This window comes from Maudiozyma barnettii (assembly GCF_903064755.1).
Source record: "Maudiozyma barnettii strain CLIB 1767 genome assembly, contig: KABA2_02, whole genome shotgun sequence".
In the NCBI taxonomy this organism is placed as follows: Eukaryota; Fungi; Ascomycota; class Saccharomycetes; order Saccharomycetales; family Saccharomycetaceae; genus Maudiozyma; species Maudiozyma barnettii.
In genome coordinates, this window is record NW_024545239.1 from 875967 (window position 1) to 900387 (window position 24421).

At 32.3% G+C, this 24421-nt stretch overlaps 9 protein-coding genes and 1 non-coding gene across 10 annotated transcripts; 7 read left to right on the top strand and 3 right to left on the bottom strand.

Moving 5' to 3' along the window:
- Positions 1-2161: 2161 nt before the first annotated feature.
- KABA2_02S08602 lies at positions 2162-2247 on the top strand. The gene is given in 2 exon segments: positions 2162-2201; positions 2211-2247. It is a non-coding gene; the product is annotated as a tRNA-Tyr (tRNA).
- A 195-nt stretch (positions 2248-2442) lies between these two features.
- On the bottom strand, positions 2443-3906 carry KABA2_02S08624 (uncharacterized protein; the record flags this gene model as incomplete). Its single annotated transcript, XM_041549072.1, has 1 exon — positions 2443-3906. The coding sequence occupies one exon, from the start codon at positions 3904-3906 to the stop codon at positions 2443-2445; it is 1464 nt and encodes a 487-aa protein (XP_041405006.1).
- A 479-nt stretch (positions 3907-4385) lies between these two features.
- MRPL33 (mitochondrial 54S ribosomal protein uL30m) lies at positions 4386-4649 on the top strand (the record flags this gene model as incomplete). The annotated part of the gene is made up of 1 exon (XM_041549073.1): positions 4386-4649. The coding sequence occupies one exon, from the start codon at positions 4386-4388 to the stop codon at positions 4647-4649; it is 264 nt and encodes an 87-aa protein (XP_041405007.1).
- Positions 4650-5004: 355 nt separating this feature from the next.
- On the bottom strand, positions 5005-6741 carry KABA2_02S08668 (uncharacterized protein; the record flags this gene model as incomplete). Its single annotated transcript, XM_041549074.1, has 1 exon — positions 5005-6741. The coding sequence occupies one exon, from the start codon at positions 6739-6741 to the stop codon at positions 5005-5007; it is 1737 nt and encodes a 578-aa protein (XP_041405008.1).
- A 1225-nt stretch (positions 6742-7966) lies between these two features.
- NDI1 (NADH-ubiquinone reductase (H(+)-translocating) NDI1) lies at positions 7967-9562 on the top strand (the record flags this gene model as incomplete). Its single annotated transcript, XM_041549075.1, has 1 exon — positions 7967-9562. The coding sequence occupies one exon, from the start codon at positions 7967-7969 to the stop codon at positions 9560-9562; it is 1596 nt and encodes a 531-aa protein (XP_041405009.1).
- Positions 9563-10068: 506 nt separating this feature from the next.
- GTR1 (Rag GTPase GTR1) lies at positions 10069-11034 on the bottom strand (the record flags this gene model as incomplete). Its single annotated transcript, XM_041549076.1, has 1 exon — positions 10069-11034. The coding sequence occupies one exon, from the start codon at positions 11032-11034 to the stop codon at positions 10069-10071; it is 966 nt and encodes a 321-aa protein (XP_041405010.1).
- Positions 11035-14154: 3120 nt separating this feature from the next.
- Positions 14155-15936, top strand: KABA2_02S08734 (uncharacterized protein; the record flags this gene model as incomplete). The annotated part of the gene is made up of 1 exon (XM_041549077.1): positions 14155-15936. One exon carries the CDS (start codon positions 14155-14157, stop codon positions 15934-15936), a length of 1782 nt encoding a protein of 593 aa, XP_041405011.1.
- Positions 15937-18662: 2726 nt separating this feature from the next.
- Positions 18663-20513, top strand: KABA2_02S08756 (uncharacterized protein; the record flags this gene model as incomplete). The annotated part of the gene is made up of 1 exon (XM_041549078.1): positions 18663-20513. One exon carries the CDS (start codon positions 18663-18665, stop codon positions 20511-20513), a length of 1851 nt encoding a protein of 616 aa, XP_041405012.1.
- Positions 20514-21179: 666 nt separating this feature from the next.
- TUB3 (alpha-tubulin TUB3) lies at positions 21180-22863 on the top strand (the record flags this gene model as incomplete). Its single annotated transcript, XM_041549079.1, has 2 exons — positions 21180-21204; positions 21548-22863. The coding sequence occupies 2 exons, from the start codon at positions 21180-21182 to the stop codon at positions 22861-22863; spliced, it is 1341 nt and encodes a 446-aa protein (XP_041405013.1).
- Positions 22864-23466: 603 nt separating this feature from the next.
- PGA3 (cytochrome-b5 reductase) lies at positions 23467-24420 on the top strand (the record flags this gene model as incomplete). Its single annotated transcript, XM_041549080.1, has 1 exon — positions 23467-24420. The coding sequence occupies one exon, from the start codon at positions 23467-23469 to the stop codon at positions 24418-24420; it is 954 nt and encodes a 317-aa protein (XP_041405014.1).
- Position 24421: the final 1 nt, after the last annotated feature.

Consider the following 24421-nt stretch of genomic DNA (forward strand, 5'->3'; position numbering starts at 1 on the left):
ATAAATAAGTAGAAAATAGACGAAATATATGGGTATTAATATAAATTACACCTCAAACCAAGTGAATGATGGAACCGAAAAATTAGCTTAGTGAATTTCATTGAAGGATTTTCCTTCTCTTTTATTTTAATTCTCTATTGACAACCATCTGTTGAGCATTGCGCTCCGTCTTTGACAATATTATAACTTGACCGGTAGTTCTGTATTCCCTATGGTTATAGAAAACTGATTGTTCTTGAATTAATTATGTTAATTCACTACTCTATGTATCATTTCGTATGCTTTCTTCTAGATGATGGTTTTGATTATATTGTAGTTCGTTCAATTCCATTAACCAACATAGAACATGTTAAATAAAAAATGTTTCGTTTATAAATTTATCGTTTTGGTGGAGAGAGCAAAACTTAGAAAAGTATGTCCCTGAGTAAACAAAAAAATAAAAGTGACATTCCAAAATAAAAAACCAATACACCAATGCGACATTCCTGTCAAAAGCAATAGTGTCTTTCCCAATATATTTTCTTTTATCACTACTTTATACCTTTTACACCACTAGTCTGATTAATGACATGTAAATTAGGTATTACCAATAGTTCATTCTATCGATTCTGTTAAAATGTAGCGGCAGCACTAAAGAGGCTAACATTAGTTTAACCTACCTGAAGGATGTCGGAAATATATTATATGAATGATAATGACCAAGGTTAATCCCTCAATGATCTGATAATAGGCTAACCCCTCAATGACCTGATAATAGATTAATCCCGCAACAACTTACTAATAGATTGCTTACGCCACCGTCGAGTGAGTTTATAATCACGACAACAAGAAATCCAACATATATTGTCAGAAGTTAAGAGTAATATGCACAACACTTAATTTCAATAGGTAAAGAACTACCTTTAAGCACAGTTATTATGAAGTGTGTTAAAATATGAAACAAAATATGTGGCAACATGAAACAAAGTTAATCGCATTATGAAACAAAATATAATTCGAACCTCAATTGAGATTAGAATAAAACATACATAAAGACAAAGAATTCTGAACTTACATTCGAAGTTAGATTCTATTCGTTCTATAAATTATATATAATATAAAGAGACTGATCGATCATAGTATTAAAAAATGTCCGAATTAAATAAAGTAAAGCTTGAAGAGACTAATAGAGGCGAACACTCTATCTCAGATTCTCTATATATATAAATGGAAAATGTTTCATTTATGACTATAATTGTTTCCATAATTTACTTTATATATTTTTATATAAGATATAAAAAATCAGACGACTATAAGTTGATTTTATAATATAATAAAATTTGTTCAGTTAAATAGAGGATGTCTAATATTCAATTTTCCCATCAAAGGAAAAGGTAGCTAATATAAGTAGAATTTAGAGTGTACTGCACTACCATATATATAACAACACATGATATATATTGCATAATGTAGTATTCGTTTCCCCTACATTGAGTTTATTGGAGCTACATTGTCCAACGTTACTATGCACAAAAGATCGGCAGTTTAACAACAGTAACTCTGTTTAACATAAGTTACGGTGAACCCCTTCAAGAAACCTCATGTTGTGGGAATATTAAGTAGCGATACTTATTATGGTAACAATTCATGAACAGATAGAACATACAAGTATGTTCTATAGCAAGTGTTCTAAAAGGATCACGTGGTCACTAATTATCACGTGACATGTATATTATAATATCGGAAAAACTATTAGAAGATATTTTTCCGATAACGTACGATGCGCTTCAAGAAAACTTTTCCTGCGATGAGATGCCCATTGTACATTACTTCATTTATTAAAGAGATACTATCTCCTCGAGATATATCTGGGTATCTATCTATATATTTATAGGATTAGCTTGTATACTACTTTATGTAATAGATCAACGAATAGAAATTATACAAGCAATCTTTATAGAAATGACAATCGTTCCCAATTCTAATTCTATTAGGATCTACTCTCTTGCCAATCTACGTCAACACCTCAAGGTTATGAATTTTAATCATCTTTACAAGGAAATTAAAGCTGTTTATAGTCACCATTTCTTTATAGTAATGTTTAAAACAAGAAATCTATCAAATATCGCTTCATACGAAATAGAGATATATATTAGACCACATTTTTGAACAATTAAAAGTTCTCTAGGTAGCCAAGTTGGTTTAAGGCGCAAGACTGTAATTTTACAAGAAATCTTGAGATCGGGCGTTCGACTCGCCCCCTGGAGATATTTTTACTTTTTTTTTGTCACCCAGCTCCTAAGGGCTGATAGTCATTCATTTGGACTCAATACGTTCTTCGTCTTGTTTTTTTATACTGTAACGTTACACTTTACTTTTCGTTTATTCTCTAAGTTCAATGTTTTATTTCATATTCGAACAATCTATTCAATTGAGAAAAAGTATTTATTATTTAATTAATAATTATAATTTTATTTGCAAATCACATATCATTGATAAATGATCACTTGGGAACTCTGACATATGTGGTTGAACATGATTGGGCATTTCATCTTTACGCGGCATACGTAATAAGGCGTTGATACGGAATAGATTCTTTTCTTCAAAGTGATGTATTCCAATGTCACTTGTATTACTAGATATGGAGCCGTCCCATTTTTCAATATAAAATATATAATCTAATAGACCAGTCCAATTTATCGCACTTTGCGACATTTCAGGCTCACCATTATGCATATTTTCAAAGACTGTGTTCGCCGGATGAACGAAACGATAGCCTAAACCGTATAATGAAGTTGCCTTTATGTCTAATGAATTATGAATACTTTCTAATTCATCCACAGATCTCCTTTGTTCATCATTTGCATCGAATATTTCAGGCCTTGAATCTGTTGGATTTAACTGTATTATACAATCCTCCTCCTTGTCATCTACATTCTCATCGCTCTCGTCATCACTTTCGTGTTGTAAGGCTCCATTTCTTCTTTTAGAATACCTATATGTTGCACTACACTCTAATATAGCTCTTTGTCGTCCTTTAAAATTAATTGGTTTTGAAGTAAGTGCCAAATACGGTGGATCACTAGGTTGAGAATTAAAATCACCTGCCAAAAATGGCAACCAAGTTGTTTCTATAGTATTGCTATTCATTCTAACAATAAATTTTCTATAATTTTCTAAAATTAAGTACAACTGCCTTACTCTCTCAAATGTCCCAAATGGATGCCAGAAGAGATGAGTTGTCCCAATAAGAATCCCCTTTCTTTTACCTTCCTTATGCTTAAATTGTAATGCAAGAATCAAAGCTGCATTCCTAGTCTTCGTTCGTGTCTTAGAAACCCCATAAATTTCTCTTGGTAATTCAATTTCATTATCTAAATCAATCTCCACTTTATTAACACAATCAAACATATCAAATTTCCAAAATATTGCTACACCATGGACTTTCGTGCGCGCACCTCTGAAGAAACGACCTTCATACCCTAAATCATGCATTTGTGGAACCCAAAATTTATCCCATTGTTGAATATCAACCTCTTGCATACAAATTACATCTGAATCATAAAATCTAAATAAATTAATGAAAGTCCTAGAACGATTTGACCATCTAATAGCATCATGAGATTCTGGAAATAACTCTCTGCGGATCAGTGACTGTGCAAGAATATTATAAGTCATGATCTTTATATTAACTGAGTTTTTGTCATTTAATAATAATTCTTCATCGGTAGGATGTGGTACTTCTAATAATTCCCTCTTGATGAAATCATACTTAGGATCAAACCTCAGCTGACGTTGTCTCTCACGTCTTTCAATGGCTCTTCGTTCACGAACCCACGCTATGAACTCAGGTGTAATTTCTTCTTTAGGTAGTTTAATATGCTTTGGTGCTTCGTTTTTTTCAAGCTCTGTATGATCTTCGTACATTGCAACTTGATAGTATTGAACTCATTAGTAACAGTTACTAATTTTAAAACTTACTGAAACGAAATTTATTATAATCTATGGTATCAACCCAATAAATTTGACGTAATATCGTTACATATATATGTATACGAAGATGTTAGTTCTTAAGCAAAAGTTACTACCTCTATGTCTCCCTTCTGTATAGGGAGAACTGAAAATTTGTTATTTTACTAGGGGTTAGTCAAAAGGGATCATCGGGGTTTGTATGAAATGAGTTTTTCGGGATGTCTATCTTATTATTTTCATGGTATTTCATGTGTTCCAAGACGGGAAAAGCAAAAAAACACAACCATATAGAAAATCTGAAAATAAAACAAGCAAAATACTTAAGAGAAGCAAAGTGAGCAGAGTGAAACAACATATTAAGCATCAAATCGGACACAATAGCTCTTAACTCTAGACTGTAAAACGTGAAATAAAAATAAACAGAACAAGGAATCATGGTATTTTACAAGGCTACCCTAGTAAGGTCTCTTATCGGGATGCCCAAGGTAACGAGAGAGATTGTAAAAACATTAGGATTCGGTAAGAGGGGTTCTGTCATATATAGAGAAGTTACACCAGCGATTACCGGTTCTCTGTTGAAAGTTAAGGAACTGGTGAAGGTAGAGGTCACTGAACAAGCGTTGAGCAAAGAGATGCAAAGGGAATTAAGAAAATCGAATCCAGGGTTCACAGTTGAGAAACGTGAACGTGTCTTATGAAATAAATCAAAATTTTCTCCCTAACCAAATGGATAAAATAATGATAATAAAACAAGCATATTCTTTAAATTTCTGTAAATAGCATAGATCTAAGTCAACAATCTTCATATAACGCTTATATAAGTTAGTTACACTAATAATATACCTATAAGTTATAATATGTGCATAGAGAGATATCACAGAATGGTCTTCGAGTGCTTTCTAGTTTTTTATTTTATTTTAGTAGTGAATTATTATTACTATTATTATATAATTTGATATTTATTTAAAATTAGTGTGTCTTTTGTATATGCAAAATATAAAGTTAATACTTTTAATGAAGATTATTTATTTTTTCTCTTATGAAAGTTTCTGATCAATAAGCGGCCTCACTGCTAGTAATCTCTGCTGGTAAGATATTATCAGATGGGTTAACAATGAAACTTGATTCGTTGTTATCAATGGGCCCTATAATGTCACTGCTGCCTGCATCAGCCAAATCATCGTTTCCATTGATTTGTGATTCATTTTTAGTACTTTCAATGTTATTATCATCATCCTGTTCCTCACCTTGATCATTTTCAGCACCGTCCTCAACTTTACCGTCAACATCATCCCCATCAACCTGTTTGTTATTCTTTCTTTTACCTCTATTTCTACCTTCTTGAATAATTACTGATTGAGTATTCTGCATCATGATATTACTATCGTCATTATCAGAAAATGCTACACTGAAGGAGTCAACCATACGGAAAACATCACTACGATCCATTGCTTTACCATCGAAACTTAGGTCAAAGCTATCATTATATAATGCAGAGACGTTAGCCTTCAACTGTAATTGTCTAGGTCTATTAGCTGAGACTCCGCTGGTAGATCCTGAGGATACTAGATTCCCTGAGGATGTAGATAATGCAGGTGAAGTAGAAGTAATGACATTTTTTGTCGAGACCCCTTGTTTACTTAAGAACGCCTCTAATAATTTTGGAGAATAATCATTAATTGAAGAAACTTTAAATGCTTGATTACCACCTAACAATAATGGTTGTTTAGTAGAATTCTCATCTTTATAAACTGTTTGAATCTTATTAATAAACAAAGTTGTATTATTTTTTTGATTATCAATGTTTTTCTTCTTTAAAGTCTCCATCGGTGTCTTTAATTTAAACACAATTTTATTATTATTATTACCATTTCCATGAGGTTGCTGTTGTTGTTGGGGAGTCTTTTTGGGTATCTTATTAATGATTGTTTTACTTTTATTGCTATTAGTATCATTTTGAGTATTTTGAAGTAAATTCTCGTACTCAGTAACTTCATCATCATTAATAGATTCAAATGCAATATCATAATAATTGTTTATTTTAATATTCTTTAACAAAATATCATTAGCTTGAGTAAAATCCGTAACTTCTTTAACATTTCTATATTTAATAATATTATTTTGATGATTTGAGTTCAAATTAGTATTATTCATTGTATTAGAAGGTTGTATCGTTGTATTAGATTTTCCTTGTAAATTATTCTTTCTCTTGGTATGGGTATTATTGGTATTATTATTATTATTATTATTATTATTATTATTATTATTATTATTATTATTATTATTATTATTTGATAATTTAACATTCCTTCTACGTGTAATACCACTATTACCGCCACCTGTAACATTTGTCATTACTCTCCCATAAGGTGATAATTGACCAGGATGTTGTAAAGTATTAATTTGTCTTTGAGCCAACGGCATCACCATAGTAGGAGCTGAATACATATACATATATGGATCCATAAACTGTTGCGAAGATTGTTGCTGCTGCTGCTGCTGCTGCTGCTGCTGTTGATACAGTGCCATATTATATGGATCTCTCACTTGCAATTGTTGTAACGAATGCGCTCTATTATTATAGATTTGTGTATTCAAAGAAGAACTCGTCACACCTGCATACTGTTGCTGTTGCTGTTGTAACATCCATCTGTTAGAATTAGCATTAGAATTATTGATCGATCTATTACTTGCATTATTGCTACTATTGGCCGTATGAGAAATAGATGATTTATTGGATAGCAATCTTCTCTGATGTTGAGGATGGGTAATCCCTTGATTATCTGTCATGATAAGAAACAACCAAAAACACACGCAAACTAGTTCCCTTTTCAAGAAAGATAATCTAATGGTATGAGGTTTCGTTTTACTGTTATATAATGGAACTTATCAGAAACACAATTACCTTTCCTACTTAATATGCTTATATATTATATGTATATATATAAGCGTAAATTCGTGCCAAATCAATAATTAAACGGTTAATATTACTACTACACTAAACAAATTAATAGAAGAGGACAGCCAACGCGGTAAGAAATCCTAAAATGTAAACAGAAAATGCTTACCGCAAAAAACATACCTACCACACACACTAAATATTACAACAACAAAAAAAAAACAAATCGCGAAAAACAATATCATACATTACGAACAACAAATACACAGATCACGTGAAAGTCACATGCCTAATTTTTACCGCATACACCCATACACCCACACGTCTTCTCATAATCAATTGGACCAATCATTTTGTCTCTCTGACTGCTCTCCCCCCTTAAATTCTGCTCGAACAATACAAAAACGCGGGGGGTGGTGAAACAGCCAGAGAAACAGACGCAAAATAACCCAAAAAACCAAAAAACCAAAAAACCAAAATGAATTGCCGCAGCGATGACCGAGTTGTCGGATATTGCGCTAATCGTTGCTTATTATTACTAACAGCAATAACAGCAACTAGGTTACTAACATAACATGAATAACGAACGATTCATTTATAATCTTATTTCCCTCTAATTTTAAAATATTGAAAAATAGATTTATCAACGACTCGTTATTCTAGTAACAGTTTTTACAGTTAGTTAGTTGCGGAGTTGAAATTTTATTTAATGACTGGCTACTATTGGCTATTTAGTTTTTGTATGGAACCTGCAATATCTTCTTATTTCTTTGTCTCTTAGATTTTTGTTTCAACTGATATCAATGTTATAGTGAGAATCATTGTATCGGGCTTTACACTAATACTCTCTGATTCATCTCCCTCCCTCTCTCTATTCTCCCATTAATATATATATATATATACTTTGATATACAAAAGGTGACTTTAATTTGTAAATATTTCTTTTATTAATTCTAACTCTCAGTCCTAGTCTTTTTATTCTTAGTAAAACTAACAACGTTTTGCAAATTAAAAAATAAGAATAATATATTTATTATTATTTATTTTTTTTGAACTTTATTAATATTCTATTTATTAAAAAGAAGAAAAAAACAAACAATCATCAAATACATCATAATGCTATCAACGTTAGCTAATCAAACACCACAGAGAATGCTATCTCATAATACACAATTAACAAGACTGGCTTCAACTACCGCAAAAGTTGCAGCTAAATCTCAAGTTGGTAAAGTTGCAAATGAATCCCTTGCTGGCCCAACGTCTTTTAAGACTACGAAAGTTATCGATACAAATTATGAAAATAAACCTTCTGTTGTAATTTTAGGTTCTGGTTGGGGTGCTATCTCTTTCTTAAAACATATTGATACTAAAAAATATAATGTATCTATTGTATCACCAAGACCTTATTTCCTTTTCACTCCTTTATTACCATCTACTCCAGTTGGTACAGTCGATGAAAAATCTATTATTGAACCAGTGGTAAATTTCGCATTAAAGAAAAAGGGTAATGTTACTTATTATGAAACTGCTGCACAAGAAATTCATCCTGAAAGAAATACGGTTAGTGTCTCTGCTGTATCTGATATTACTCAAATATTGACAAAATCTCATGTCGAATCTAAAAATGGTGATACTGTACCACATTTGAAACCAAAAGATAATATTGAAATTAAATACGATTATTTAATCTCTGCTGTTGGTGCCGAACCAAATACTTTTAATATTCCAGGTGTTGATAAATATGGTTTATTTATGAAAGAAATTGAACATTCTTTCCAAATTAGACAAAAATTCGCACATAATTTGGAAAAAGCTAACTTCCTACCACCTGGTGATCCAGAAAGAAAAAGATTATTATCTATAGTCGTTGTTGGGGGTGGTCCAACTGGTGTAGAGACTGCAGGTGAATTACAAGATTATGTCACTCAAGAATTAAAGAAATATTCTCCTTCTTTGGCCAATGAAGTTCAAATCCATTTGGTCGAAGCTTTACCTATCGTATTGAATATGTTTGATAAGAAATTATCTTCATATGCTCAAAATGTCTTACAAGATACTTCTATCAAATTACATTTGAAGACAGCTGTAGCAAAAGTTGAATCCGATCATTTGATTGCAAAGACCAAACATGATGATGGTACTGTCTCAGAGGAAACTATTCCTTTTGGTACTTTGATTTGGGCTACTGGTAATAAATGTAGACCTGTCATTACTAATTTATTCAAAAAGATCCCTGCACAAAATGCCTCTACAAGAGCTTTGAACGTTAATCCTTTCCTTCAAGTTAAAGGTTCCAACAATATCTTTGCCATTGGTGATAACGCTTTCATTGGATTACCTCCAACTGCTCAAGTAGCCCATCAAGAAGCTGAATATTTGGCAAAGACCTTCGATAAGATGGCTCAAGTTAAAGATTTCCATACTACTTTAAGTAACAGAAAGGAAAAAGTTGACTTATTGTTCGAAGAAAACAATTTCAAACCATTCAAATATATTCATTTAGGTGCATTAGCTTATCTAGGTTCAGAAAAGGCCATTGCTAACATTACTTACGGTAAGAGAAACCTTTACACCGGTGGTGGTGCTTTCACTTTCTATATTTGGAGAGCTACTTATTTAGCAATGTTATTATCTGCTAGAACTAGATTTAAGGTGATGATGGATTGGGTCAAACTGACTTTCTTCAAGAGAGATTTCTTCAAAGAAATGTAATCTTAGTATTTACCCCCTCCAACTAATAGTGATTAAAACGCACAAACATATATTCCTTTTGAATGATATAATAATTAAAAACAAATCAAAAACCAACATCAAAAAAAAAAATCAAAACACATATATACACATACGAAACACAGTGTCGAACGATTTTATTTATTTCTTTATTTATTGATAGTCAACACTATTTTTGGTCCAAGTAATGTCATGATTCGACTTGGGATTTTAACCTTAATTACTTGATTATTCCTTCCATTAACTTCCTTTCTTACCCCCTTACTTATGGTAGTTGTATATATTCCATCATTAATGTAAAATACTAATATAAACTTTTCTTCCTCCCCTCTTTCATAAAGTCATACCTTAAACATATTCTATTATTCTATTAATATAATAAAAAAACAAAGGAAAGTCAAATACATTCACATACGGGTATCACCTGTATACATTATTTATTTATTTATTTAATTTTAATCTATTTAGAATATTTTAAATTTTTTCTATTATTGAAAATATTGTGATGCTTTACTAACATTTTCCAAAACTAATTGTTGTGATTGTCTAGTATCATTCAATACAATGAAACATACCATATTTGGTGAAATTTCACTAACATAAATAGAATCATTCAATACAAATGTCTTAAAATCACTCTTTAATTTTGTACAACTTTGTTTAAAATTCTTCATAATATTTGATATTTTTTCAAAACGTTTAGGATCAATCGCCACTATATTACTCTTCTTCTTACCATTTTTATTATTATTATTCGAATCATTTTCATTATTACCAATTTGTAAATTCCCATTACTTGAACAAATCACCAAGAATGTCATTTTTTCAAAAAGAATAATTTCATATGCATTCAACATCTCTTTAAATTTAATCAAATTCGTCTCATATGTACTCATATTCGGTATTAAAGAACAAACGATCTGTGACCATGCCCGATATAAAGATTCATCCCATATCGATGTTGGGAAACCAACTAAATCTGGGAAACCATACTCTGTAGAGGCTTCACTTAATTTATTCATCATAATTTGAAATAATTCATCTCTTTTATCCAATTGAACTAAATCCATCTTATGTAATAAGACAAAGATTTTAGCATCAGGTGAATATTTCTTCAATTGTTTCAATGATCTCATAAATATTTCAATATCTTTAATAACTTCTTGCGATTCAACGTCAAAGACATGAATTAATACTTGAACCATTTGAAAGATATGATCTTTTTGTTTTGAAAAATAATTTTCCATAAATACATCTTGACCACCACAATCCCATAAATTTAATGTCATATTACCTAAAAATCTTAAGTGTGAATGTTCTACATCAATAGTAGCTCCTAATCGCCGCGTATCAAATGCTGAGTAATTACTAAAGATAATAGATCTCATCGATGATTTCCCTGACCCTGAACGGCCCATTAATAATAACTTTTTCCTATTATTTGTAGACGACATATAGGAGTGTGTGAGTGTGTGTGAGCGAGTGTATGAAAATGTTGTTCCTTAATATTTATGATGAAATTGATAATTATTTCGTTCTAAGCTTAGATAATGTATGCACTATCTACTTCAAAATCAAATTAATTTAATGTTTAAAAAAAATACGATGTCTAGTCCCTTAATAACATTAATCATTGAATAATAAGGTCTTTTTCTTTTTTCACACTATCCAAATATGATTAATAAAAAAAACCCAATCAGACATCGATTATCGTAGTGATTTTTGATTATGTATACATATGTTTTTTTTCTCAATCTTTTTCTTAGAAGCCAACCCTAATATCACTTTCAACGAAACCCTGATACCTCCTCTACATATAACAAAACAAGATGAAAAAAGAACTTAGCCGCCCAGTCTCCCCATTTTTCTTCATTTTTTTTAATACAATATATATTAAGGCAGACAACCAAAATTACAACAATATTGTTAATGTGCCAACAATTTAACTTGAAGTACACATGTGATGTCTTTATTCTCTAAATTATAAAGATGTATGGTTTGATTTAACGGATAATACACCTCGCAATGACAGAAGACAAACAAACAAACAAACAACGCTGTACGTTCTTATCAATATATAATAATATCGTATGTAGAGTTGACTCTAAGTCATCTTCTAACCTTAAAAGCAAAAATCAAACCATTATAATATTATTGTCATTTTATCGGTAACCTTAGTCCGACAAAATTGACAGTTCCCACTGAAGATGTAATGTAGTTTTAATTACGGTCATTATTTTCCATTGTCAAGGGCAAGATAATTTGAGAGCAAAACAAAAACAATAATAGTACCAAAGGTAACCAACTTTATCTTAATTGATTTGGTGATCATGTCATCTTTAGAACAAGAAAACTCAGACAAATACAAGAGAGATAAGGTTTGGTTTTAAAATTCTTCCTCTCCTCTCTGTGTTTCTCTCTCTATTGTTGATTGTATGACGCTACCATCTATGAAATAAATCTAACTTTATTAGAAAAAAACACAACAAAAAATAAAACTTGAAGAAAGCATATATGCATGATAAATTGTGTTCCTTTTCACGAATACAACAAATTTTTATTTTATTTAATATTACTTTTAATAGTCCTAAACAGCGAATATTTAGGGTTAACCAACCAACCCTAAATATATTCATTAATAAGTAAGATAAATTATATTTAAGAAAATATGATAGACGGTGCATATATAAGGTATATCCCACGTTGTACACCTAGATGAGGATAACAATAGGGGAAAAATAATATTAAATTGAATTTTAAGGGTACATTGACCGGAGAGATGGCATACAAAGAGAAATAAAGAGAGTAACATCATCATAAATCAAATATGTAGTTGATTATGATGATACACGTGGCGAGGCTGTTTTTACTTACTTCGGCAACTAATTCTACTCTAAATCTGATGTTTAATCCTAATAATAAACAATAGAATAAATTGTCTATTTACTGCATACATCATCCCATCCCTCTTTAAAATAAAAGTATTCTTTGTTTTGTAGAAACATAATAAAACTGTTAGCAGTCAGACCATCCCACGTGTGCATCCGTATATGTATGTGTATACATATACGGAAAAATATAAATTAAGAAAATTGCTGCAGGGGTCCATCCCTCCGTTTTATATATTTTCTTTCTTTTACTGCGAAAAGAACAAAGAAAAAACAGGAGAAGCCAAAAATACATATTGGTGGGAATATTCCCGCAGCAAGATGATTGAACCATTTTAATTTCTTGTTTCTCTCTCTCTCTCTCTTCCACTCTCTACATATTTTTGCAGTTAATCCAATCGAACCCTTTATTCAATTCAATAGATAAAGAGAGAGAGAGAATTTTTAGTCTAAGCCCCACTAAATACGGCAATAAGGTTAATGCCCCATTGAAAAATAGTAATAAATAGTAATAATTGCACACAACATATTCTTACTTTCTGTAAATTTCCGTACGAACTGAAAAATAAATAAATTATCGTCATTGCATCCATCACATTTATTCCTCCACGTGGGCGGAAAACAAAACAAAATAAAAAAGTCATCAGCCGTTTTTCCAACTTCGAAGAATTCAATACGGAAACGCAACTATCATTGTAGTTATACGTTTCCCTCTCTTTCAATCGTTAGAATTTTAGAATAGAAGGTTTTTTTGTTAGCCACATAAGGAACCTCAGTGGGATGTTCACGTATCTTTAGAAACAAACAAAGAAATAACAATTGTAATAAATAATAGCAGTAGGTCCATTCTAGTTGTAGCCATACGATTATTCTCTTTGTCACTTATCCCTCTTTCATTATTAACATTGTAATAACAATGGTATAATCTGCAATAGTAAACTAATTATTTAATTCATATTAACTTATTAGAATTTCAATAGTAGTATGTTCTGCCGTACTTACTCAAATAATACCTAACAAATCGTAATCCCTCTTAATTTTTTTACAATTGTATCTATTCTATTTCATTATCAGTTATGATTAGTTGTTGTTGTAGTAGTAGTAATAGTGGCGAAGATGATCATCGGTATTGTTTTCGATTTTACTTTATCGTAAGGTCTCTAGAACTCTTTAGCTAAATCATAAGTACAATCAAGTGGAAGAGCATGTTTTTTTAATATGTTATTGACCCACATGGACTAATAAAAACTTTATTAGTACATTTTGTTTAATATTTCTTTCTTTCTTATTATGTTAATTTTGATACAAACTTCAATTAAGTAATAAGGTCATGATTCTTAATGTCATTAAATTATTCTATGTTTGTACAATTAATTCTGCGATTCCCCTTATTTTTTTATTCGAGTATGTTTTAACATTATTATTTTCAACAAGGTTATCAACTTTTTTATTTTATTAATTAATTAATTAATTAATTCTTTTCTTTCATCTCTCTTTCTTCCTTTTTTTGTTATATAAATGATTGATAATTTGAAATGAAATAAAGATTTTAATTATTCTCATATCTTCTCATTTATAAAATTATATTTGTTTATAAATTTTACAATTTTCTTGTATCAAGAAGATCAAGAAACAAACATTTTTTCAACTAATATACTACACAACATACATTATAATAATAAAAAAATGTCTGGTGTTCAAGAAAAAAATATCGATATCGAACAAGTCGGTCAAAATGGTGCCGCCCAAGGAAACTTAACTGAAGGTGGTAACACTGCATTCCACAATTATATTAACGATTTTGCTCATATTGAAGATCCTTTAGAAAGAAGAAGATTAGCTCTAGAAAAAATTGATGAAACTAGTTTCGGTTGGTTACAAATTAGAACTATCTTAGTCGCAGGTGTCGGTTTCATGACCGATTCCTACGATATTTTCGCTATTAACATTGGTATTGCAATGCTTTCGTACGTCTTCTGGCAAGGTAATATGCCAGCTTCTACTACTACTCTATTAAAGGTATCTACTTCTGTAGGTACTGTTATCGGTCAAATCGGTTTCGGTTGTGCCGCTGATATTTTAGGTCGTAAGAAAATTTATGGTGTTGAATTGATCGTCGTTATTGTTACTTGTGTCTTACAATGTTCCATTGGTACTGCCCCAGGTATCAATTTCGTCGCCGTTTTAACTTTCTACAGAATTATCATGGGTATTGGTATCGGTGGTGATTATCCATTATCTTCTATTATTACATCTGAATTCTCTACCACTAAATGGAGAGGTGCCATTATGGGTGCTGTTTTCGCTAATCAAGCTTGGGGTCAAATTATGGGTGCAATCATCGCTTTGATTACAGTCGCTGCCTACAAGAATGACTTGAAACATGCCAACTCTGGTGCTGAATGTGACCACAGATGTCAAAAGGCTTGTGACCAAATGTGGAGAATCCTGGTCGGTTTCGGTGCTGTCCCAGGTATGTTAGCTTTATACTACAGATTAACAATTCCAGAATCCCCAAGATATCAATTAGATATCAACACTGAACACGCTGACGTCCAAAGAGTTACCATTAACAACGAAACTAAACTAGACCACATTGACTCCTCTGATGCTCATTCTGAAAACTTAGCTGCTTCTATCTACCACGATGAAGAAAGAATGATTGAACAAATGTACGGTGAAGATTCCGTTGCTCCACCAAAGGCCTCCTTCAAGGATTTCTGCCATCATTTCGGTCAATGGAAATACGGTAAGATTCTTTTGGGTACTGCTGGTACTTGGTTCATGCTTGATGTTGCATTCTACGGTCTATCTCTAAACTCTGCTGTTATTTTACAAACAATTGGTTACGCTGGTTCTCATAATGTCTATCAAAAGCTTTACGACTCCTGTGTTGGTAACTTGATCTTAATCTGTGCTGGTTCTTTACCAGGTTATTGGTGTTCTGTTTTCACCATTGACACAATTGGTAGAAAACCAATTCAAATCATGGGTTTCATCATGTTGACCATCTTATTCTGTATTATTGGTTTTGCTTACGACAAATTAACTGACCACGGTCTATTGGTTTGTTACGTTTTCTGTCAATTCTTCTGTAACTTTGGTCCAAACGTTACTACTTTCATCATTCCAGGTGAAATTTTCCCAACTAGATACAGATCTTCTGCCCATGGTATCTCTGCCGCCTCTGGTAAGATTGGTGCCATTATTGCACAAACTGCTCTAGGTACCTTGATCGACCACAACTGTGCTAAGGACGGTAAGAAGAAGAACTGTTGGTTACCACATGTTATGGAAATTTTTGCTTTGTTCATGCTTGTTGGTCTATTGATGTGTTTCCTAGTTCCAGAAACTAAGAGAATGACTCTAGAAGAAATTGCTGAAAAATACCATGATGAAGTTGATCCATCCAAGGCAAACAGACAACGTCTAGAATCCGAATCGGAAGAAGCCAGTGACAGACAGTAATCAGATTGAGATATCCTTCTCTCTCATACTCTCTCACTATCTTTCTCAACTATTCTTTCCTTTCTTTCTCTAACTGAACAGTTATTTCTTTTATTTCTTTAACACCACCATTTCATCTACATTAATTTTAATATGAGGATAGTGAGTATTCATTGCACAACTGAGAAGAACATATTTATTTCGTCCTAAGTTTAGACGAGTAAAAAAAAAATAATAATATTACAATTTAAACAAACAGCATATACCATAAATATTCATTTCTACAAAATTTTGTTTTATCACATTTTGATAACCAAAATACTTTTAAAAGGTTATTTCCTTTCTAACATCTAATCTTTTATTTTCTACAATCCATAATAATAATAATAATAATAATAATAATCATATTCTAATATTCTTTTCTACCAATTTTTTGCATTTTAATTAAAACATTTTTTAACATTAATGTTTTAATTTCATTACCGACGTGGACTCTAAACGATTAAATCAAAGATGACTCAATACAATAAGGAGAATTTTGCCAAGAAAATTTCACTCACATCAACTATTTCGAAGAGTATTATAGAGGTGTCAAACTGTTGGGACTCAAATATGTACAGGCACAATTTCAGGCCCTTTGAAGAATTAATTAAGGTCCCATAAATTACATAATTGACACAATCTGTGTTTTTTTTTTCAACCCACATGGGTACAAGTTTGTTGAGACTAATGATAAGTGTTAAATTTACTGAAAAGGTTACTTCCAAAATCGAAATTACCCACATGGTTGTAACTTAGAGTTTGGCAAGACATTTCGAACCATTATTTTTCCTCAAAAGTTTAAAAGTCGGAACGTGGGAACAAAAGAAATCAAAAAAGATTTATCTTATTAGCCATATACAATTCCTCGATAAGGGTACATTGCTTGAGAGTGCTTCCCCTAGGAACTACTATCAACAGCGAAATCAAAAGAAAGGCTAATAATACGAAAGCACGTTCACAGATGTCATTAGTTCCAAGGTCAAGTCCTGTGTTTCTACCAATTTAACAATGTTGCTACTTTAATAGGATATGATCATCAACTGTTAGTTACAATTTTGAGACATTAGTTTCCTGATCCTGGCACTCTGTTCTTCAATTATGTCTTGATGTATTACACTTTTGAACGCCATTCTGAATTGAAGACATCGAGATTTACCATAGAATATCTGTTATTCCATTGCTCAGTATCAATTTATCTCAACAATTATAAAAAACTCCCAAATTTAGTTCAATAATATTAAGCCTGTAACATTCAAACGTCTGCATTGATAAAACTAAGTATTATATTTCAAGAGCCATTTGCAACCTACTTGAACAGGCATTACCAGATTACCTATTTCGTCTAACCTTGACACACGTGGGAATATAGAAAAATTAAGGACCTCTTTATTCTATTTTTCCCGATCATGTTGTGATGATTGATTATGGTTTACTCTCTCCGGTACGGGGTTTCTTCGTGGAGTACTCGGCAGTGACAAATAATATATGCTTTTTCGGCTTATATAAAAATAAATCTTCTATTATCAAAGGAAGATAGATAGACAGACTGAGAAAGTAGTTCATCAATACCTTTATTATCACAAACAATACCAATATAGAAAGTAGATGATGCAAAAAAAAATATACAAAAATCCTTTTGCAAACAGTCATCATCATTCAACTACGAGGGAACAAAATAATACCTCCGAGGATTCAATTTTTTTTCGTGGTCGCTTATGTAAGACTACTGCGTAGGGACAGCATATACATGCAATCCTCTTATTGTATTCTACCATTAAGTCAACATCGTTACACCGTTTTCAGTGGTTTTAACTTCTTTTAAAACAACATGATGAGTTTGTTATTGCTAGCTTTTTTGCTGTTACAATAGCTTGAATTTTCATTATATGTTATAGGACGGTACTTAAGATGGTAAATCTTTTTACTTCGCCATTACTTCGTTTACTGAGTCGATTATGCACTGTGTTAAATTGGTTGACATTTGAAGTTAATTTGATGTGCTTTTTCTACCCTTCTGGTTTTGTATCAAGATTTGTCTTTGTTCTTAGGGGCCATCATCTATTTTTTTTTTAATTTGAAAAGTCTAAAATGAAAAGTGGAACAGTAAAAGAAATTTCTATAATGATTACATAGTATAAGCAGAATAATGTAACTAACAGCTCATTAAATTTAGTATTTACTGGTAAAATCATCACCTCCACGTGCAGAAGTACATGCCCTTTTTTGATTAACGATATTCCCTATTATCTCTACCAAAGTACTATTCATTTATTATTGACAAGACATTTGAAAGTAAATTCACTGACATTATCCGGAAAATTCATTTCTAAAGTATCTGTTAAAACTTCAGATATGATTACTTCTTAGAAAACCCACTATGAGAATTGCCTATTGTCTCATACTAATTTTTTGTTTTTCACTTGTAGTGTACGATGAACTTTTCACCAATTGTGATCTACCCTTTAAACATATCTTGATTGAAATATTTTACAGGATGGAAAACTTAACCATATATAATAACATGGAAAATACTTGAACAACACAATTTGAAAAAGATGCCATTTCAATATTCTCAGTTTAAATATAATTTTATTTATGTCTACCTATTTCACTTATAACTTAACTTACCATATAATAAAAATATCAACCAGTATTTTTGACTTAACTGTGTATATACTATACAAGCAAACAAAGATACTTTTATAATGTCTGAAATTGAACAGAACATAATAAAAGAAGATGGCGAAGATGCAGTAAAATTCAGTCAAACCATCCATACTAAACCTTTACACAACGAAAATTTACATCATGAACCAACTTTGACTGAAGGTGGTAATGGTGCGTTCCACAATTATATTAACGATTTTGCCCACATTGATGATCCTTTGGAGAGAAGAAGGTTGGCTCTAGAAAAAATAGATGAAAGTAACTTTAGTTGGGTACAAGTTAGAACTATTTTAATTGCCGGTGTTGGTTTTATGACTGATTCTTATGATATTTTTGCCATTAATTTAGGTATTTCCATGATGTCATACGTCTTCTGGGATGGTAATATGCCGTCAGCAACTTCTACATTATTAAAGGTATCTACCTCTGTTGGTACTGTCATTGGACAATTTTCTTTTGGTCTAGCTGCTGATATTTTAGGTCGTAAGAAAATTTATGGTTCTGAATTAATTATTGTTATAGTTACTTGTATTTTGCAATGTACTATTGGTACTGCCCCAGGTGTCAATTTCGTCGCCGTTTTAACTTTCTACAGAATTATCATGGGTATTGGTATCGGTGGTGATTATCCATTATCTTCTATTATTACATCTGAATTCTCTACCACTAAATGGAGAGGTGCCATTATGGGTGCTGTTTTCGCTAATCAAGCTTGGGGTCAAATTATGGGTGGTATTGTTGCACTAATTATTGTTGCTGCTTACAAGAGTGAGATCGAATATGCTAACAGTGGTGCTGAATGTGATTTTAAATGTAAAAAAGCTTGTGATCAAATGTGGAGAATCTTAATTGGGTTCGGTGCTGTCCCAGGTATGTTAGCTTTATACTACAGATTAACAATTCCAGAATCCCCAAGATACCAATTAGATGTCAACACAGATTTACAACAACCTCTTACCTCAAATTCTTCTAAGGTTCATGCGATTGATATTCATTATGATGGGAAAGACGCCTCTTCCTCTTCTGACCATGATCTAGAGAAAGGTTACGATGTGGCTACCATTCAACCAAAGGCTTCATTTAAAGATTTTTGTCGTCACTTCGGTCAATGGAAATATGGTAAGATTCTTTTTGGTACTGCCGGTTCATGGTTCATGGTCGATATTGCATTTTACGGTTTATCTCTAAATTCTGCTGTTATCTTACAAGCCATTGGTTATGCAGGTTCCAGCAACATTTACTTAAAACTGTGGGATTCATGCGTTGGTAACTTGATCTTGGTTTGTGCTGGTTCTTTACCAGGTTATTGGGTTTCTGTCTTATGTATTGATACCTTAGGTAGAAAACCAATTCAATTACTTGGTTTTATCATGCTAACTATTTGGTTCTGTGTCATTGGTTTCGCATATCATAAGATTCCATCCAATGGTCTATTAGGTCTTTACATTATATGTGAATTTTTCTCTAATTTTGGTCCAAATGTTACAACTTTTATTGTTCCTGGTGAATGTTTCCCAACTAGATACAGATCTACTGCTCACGGTATTTCCGCTGCATGTGGTAAAGTTGGTGCCATCATTGCTCAAACTGCACTAGGTACTTTGATTAATCACGATTGTGCTAAGAATGGTAAGAAGAAGAACTGTTGGTTACCACATGTTATGGAAATCTTTGCTTTGTTCATGTTATGTGGTATCTTTACAAGTTTATTCATTCCAGAAACGACTGGTATGACTCTAGAAGAGATCACTGAGAAATACCATGATGAAGTGGACCCTACCAAATTGCGTCATGACCCTGCTACTGTAGATACAGATTCGAACGGTACAATGTCTGACAGTCCGTTACCAAAGAAGAAGAAGACAATATTTTCTATATTTGACTTATAATTAATGTTAAAACTATAGAAGAAAAGAGATTACCCAAACTTAATAAAAAACAAATTAAAATATAATTACAAAACATAATAATCTATTATTTTCCTTTTTTTCTCCTTCTCTCAATTTTTTTTCCATTTCTAATGTCCATGCATAAGCTTCACAGCACTTTCGAGAGACTGCTTTCGTAATAAAATTATATATAAGTATATATATATAAACAACACAATACAATGTTATTTATTCTTTCTAATTCATAATAAAATATCCTTTTCTTACTTAACAAAAAAATTAGATAGATACAAAGCTCTCCACTAGTGTGTCACCCTGAATTATAAACTTCCCATTTACTGACACACTTTCTTGTTGTTACAGAATTGTTTTAAAACGAAAACAAACATTTTTAAAAAGTATTTGACGCGCCATTCTAAAAAACACAACTGAGAAATATAAACAAAGACGAGTTCGAAACGGGGAAAAAACAAAATTTGTTTGGAAAAAAAATTTGCCATAAACAAAGCACACGATAAAGGAGGGAACTTATAAGCTTATTAAGAGTGTATATTTAGAAAACTTTACCACCTAAGAGCTTTAGTCACTCAACCAACAAATTAAACAGGGATCTATCGAGATATACTCTGAATTGTTGGGATCATATTGAATAATTTTTAAACAAAAATGAGAGAAGTTATTAGTATTAATGGTATGTTATAATTGAAAGCTTTTTTTACCGTTTTAGTCAAGGTCAATTGATCCACGCGTTTCTGCATCTGTGAGATGAAGTTGGATAGTGGAATTTCTATCCATCACAAACCTCTATTGGTTTCACCATGTTGAAAGGCATCTAATTTGCGTTTCAATCGAGATGCAATACGTTTTGATTTATTGTTCTTGGCATTTTATTGTTCCATGGATCAATCTGTTTTACTAACATTCAATTAATATATATGAACATTCTTTTCTGTCTTTATAAATAAGAAGGATCACCTTACTCTATTTGTGACGAGATTAGCATCTATTATATATATTTATTTCATTTTTCGCAGTTGGTCAAGCAGGTTGTCAAATCGGTAATGCCTGTTGGGAATTATACACTCAAGAACATGGGATTAGACCAGATGGTTACCTTGAAGAAGGGTTAGACAAACCAAAAGGTGGTGGTGAGGGGTTCTCAACTTTTTTTTACGAGACTGGTTCTGGTAAATATGTTCCAAGAGCAATTTATGTTGATTTGGAGCCTAATGTGATCGATGAAGTCAGAACTGGGGCTTATAAAGATTTGTTCCATCCAGAGCAATTGATCAATGGTAAAGAAGATGCAGCTAACAACTATGCTCGTGGTTATTACACTATAGGGAGTACCATGTTGGATGATATATCAGATAGAATTAGAAGATTAGCTGATCAATGTGATGGGTTACAAGGGTTCTTGTTTACTCATTCTCTAGGTGGTGGTACAGGTTCAGGTCTTGGATCTTTACTACTGAGAGAATTGTCAGAGAATTATGGTAAGAAATCTAAATTGGAATTTGCTGTATATCCTGGTCCTCAACTATCTACATCGGTAGTTGAACCATATAATACTGTCTTAACTACCCATACAACTTTAGAACATGCTGATTGTACATTCATGGTGGATAATGAATCGATATATGATATGTGTAGAAGAAATTTGGATATCTCTAGACCTTCATTCAAGAACTTGAATAATTTAGTGGCACAAGTGGTCTCATCCGTGACTGCCTCATTAAGATTCGAAGGTTCATTGAATGTTGATCTAAATGAATTCCAAACAAACTTAGTTCCATATCCAAGAATCCATTTCCCATTAGTATCATATGCTCCAATTCAATCTAAAAACAAGGCACATCACGAACAGAACTCCGTTGCAGAGATCACCAATGCCTGTTTCGAACCAGGTAACCAAATGGTCAAATGTAATCCTGCTACTGGTAAATATATGGCTTCATGTCTTCTATATAGAGGTGATGTAGTCACAAGGGATGTTCAAGCTGCTGTAACACAGGTCAAGAACAAGAAGACTGTACAAATGGTAGACTGGAGTCCAACTGGTTTCAAGATTGGTATCTGTTACGAACCACCTACTACTGTAATCGACTCCCAATTAGCCCCTGTGGATAGAGCTGTATGTATGCTTTCGAATACTACAGCTATCGCAGAAGCTTGGAAAAGAATAGATGCCAAATTTGATTTAATGTATGCTAAGCGTGCGTTTGTACATTGGTATGTTGGTGAAGGTATGGAAGAAGGTGAATTCACTGAAGCTAGAGAGGATTTAGCTGCCTTGGAGAGTGATTACATTGAGGTTGCATCCGATTCTGTTTCTGACAACGAATATTAAGCATAAATTGTAAAAAACCATAAGTAAACATACACACAGACGCACACATCCATATATATCCACATATACATACATACATGCATATGTATATATATATATATCTAAATATCCTAAAAAAAAATACATAATATTAATAAGAACACTCCACTTAATAGCGATGAATCAATCCACTAGTAAATAGATCTCCTAATTCCCGCAACTGCTGTTTGTTATTTCAGTTTTGCCATCTCTCTGCGCTGTGATGACAAACAAAAGAAAGAAATAGAATGTTACTGAAACGGCGGAAAAGGAAAGAAGAATTCTGAAAAACAAACAGAGAAAAGTGGAAAGAGAGAGAGAGACGATGGAAATGGAAAATTATTATTTCATAACAAAGCGAAGAGAAGAGAAGGAACAAATAACAACTGAGGACCGATGATTATGATCGCAGTGATGACATAATGAATGTGGTAGAGTTTGCCACATCATAACGTATATAAGAACATATAGAACTGAGTGTCTAATTTTTTAATTTGTTTCTGCGTTGTAGAGATACACATCTGCTTGTTATTGGTCTCATCTGAATTACGAAACGAGGAAAAATTCCAATCAACAAATATAAAAATGGCCGATCCTATTGCTGCAATTGGCGATGACCAACCAAACATCCTAGATCAACCGATCCACGGTATTATTATTCCATCTGCACTATTTGTGGTAGGTATTTCCATTATCTCATACATGACTGGTGATGTGAGATATCTAGCTGGTATTTTATTATTCGCTGCTTTATTAGGTGTTAGAGCACTAAGAGCTTTTCAACGTAGACAATCTCTATTTACAGACAGCTGGACTCCACTAGAGTTGGATGATCAAACTTTGATATCTAAGAATACTGCAATTTACAGATTTAGATTAAAGACCCATATTGAAACTATACCTATTCCAGCTGGTCACCACATTGCTGTCAGAGTTCCAATCAATGGTGAAAATGTTGTTAGATACTACAATCCAATCAGTTCTAAGATTGAAGCTGGTTATTTGGATCTATTAGTAAAATCGTATCCAAATGGTGTTGTATCTAAATACTTTGCCGCTTTGCAAACAGGTATGACAGTAGATTTCAAGGGTCCAATGGGAAAATTCAACTATGTTCCAAACTCTTACAAGACTTTATCTATTGTAGCAGGTGGTACCGGCATTACCCCAGTTCTTCAAATATTAAACGAAGTTATTACTGTTCCTGAAGATTTCACTAAAGTTCATTTGATTTATGCCAACGATACAGAAAAGGATATTTTATTAAAGGAAGAATTAGATGAAATGGCTGAAAAATATCCAAATTTTGAAGTCCATTATGTTGTTCGTCATCCAAAACAGGGTTGGGAAGGTGAATCTGGGTTAGTTACAATGGATCAAATGAGTAGATATTTACCACCTTACTCAGAGGAAAACAGATTAATTATCTGTGGTCCAGAACCAATGGAAAGATTGGTGCTTGAACACGCTAGACAATTGGGTTGGAAACAAGATGGCTCCGCCTCATTCGCTGATGACCAAGTCTTTGTGTTTGCATAGA